The 1,048-nt window shown below is 42.5% G+C and overlaps 1 gene segment (V, D, J or C); it reads left to right on the top strand.

The window, feature by feature from the left end:
* Window positions 1-266: 266 nt before the first annotated feature.
* Window positions 267-825, top strand: LOC126493862 (T cell receptor alpha variable 13-1-like). The segment is given in 2 exon segments: window positions 267-318; window positions 488-825. Coding segments are annotated over 2 exon segments (390 nt in total).
* Window positions 826-1,048: the final 223 nt, after the last annotated feature.

Here is a 1,048-nt window from a genome sequence, read left to right as displayed (position 1 = left end):
AGCAGAGGCCTCACTGGTTAAGGATGCAACCACCAGGTGGTAGTAGACCTCAGCTGCTGTGGGGTATGCAGAGGAATTACTTCCTTGTATACTGATTGTGGAGGCTTAGGGCAGAAGCACAACCTTTTTCTCAGTGGCTGAGTGGATGACTGGAGAGGTAGAATTGTTCTTTAGAAAGAACAACTTCCTGATTGCAGTAGCCGACCAGCAAGTCATCACAATTTATACTGGGCCTTAATTTATTTGGACTAATGAAGAAAATAATAATGAAGACAAATGTTCCTTCTTTATTCATGTTTCTGTGGCTGCAGCGGCATGGTGAGTTAAGACTTTAGAGCCAAAGAATAATCTGTGGGCATTTCTGACACACCCAGGAGGAACTCTATTTTAGTCAAATTTTCTCTGATACTATTTAAAAAAATAAGAGATAATTCTGTACAGTGATGACCTGACCAACTTTCTCCATTATTTCTGTCTTTCTGCACAGGGCTGAGCCAAGGAGAGCAGGTGGAACAGCATCCTTCTACCCTGAGAGTCCAAGATGGAGCCAGCGCTGTCATCAACTGCACATATGTAGACAGAACCTCGTACAGCTTCCTTTGGTATAAGCAAGGACCTGGAGCGCATCCTAAGCTCATTGTTGACATTCATTCAAATGTGGGAAGAAAGCATGATGAAAGACTGATTGTTTTTCTGGATAAGAAAGCCAAACACTTCTCCCTGCACATCACAGATGCCCAGCCTGAAGACTCTGCCATGTATTTCTGTGCCACAGATACACACTGCTCCCCAGGCACCTGCAGTCTGTCCTCTAACCTGTCATAGAGCCTGGAGCCCCGTTCACATCCTGTGTCACAGGTTTCCAAGGGAAAATATGCCAGATGTTAGTGAGCAAGTACCAACTATAATGTCGACATTAAAAACACAAAATAAGAAAGTTAGCTTCGAGTAACTGAAAAACTTTTGGACAATTTTCTCCATTGTTTTCAAAAAGTATTTTAAAATTTGAAACACAGTTTTGTCATTCCCTTTCCCTGGTTGTAGACTT

Source organism: Alexandromys fortis, unplaced genomic scaffold (genome assembly GCF_014885135.2).
Source record: "Alexandromys fortis isolate MF-2015 unplaced genomic scaffold, M_Fortis_MF-2015_v1.1 scaffold_347, whole genome shotgun sequence".
NCBI classification, from domain to species: Eukaryota; Metazoa; Chordata; class Mammalia; order Rodentia; family Cricetidae; genus Alexandromys; species Alexandromys fortis.
This window is presented reverse-complemented; position numbering and strand designations above follow the sequence as displayed.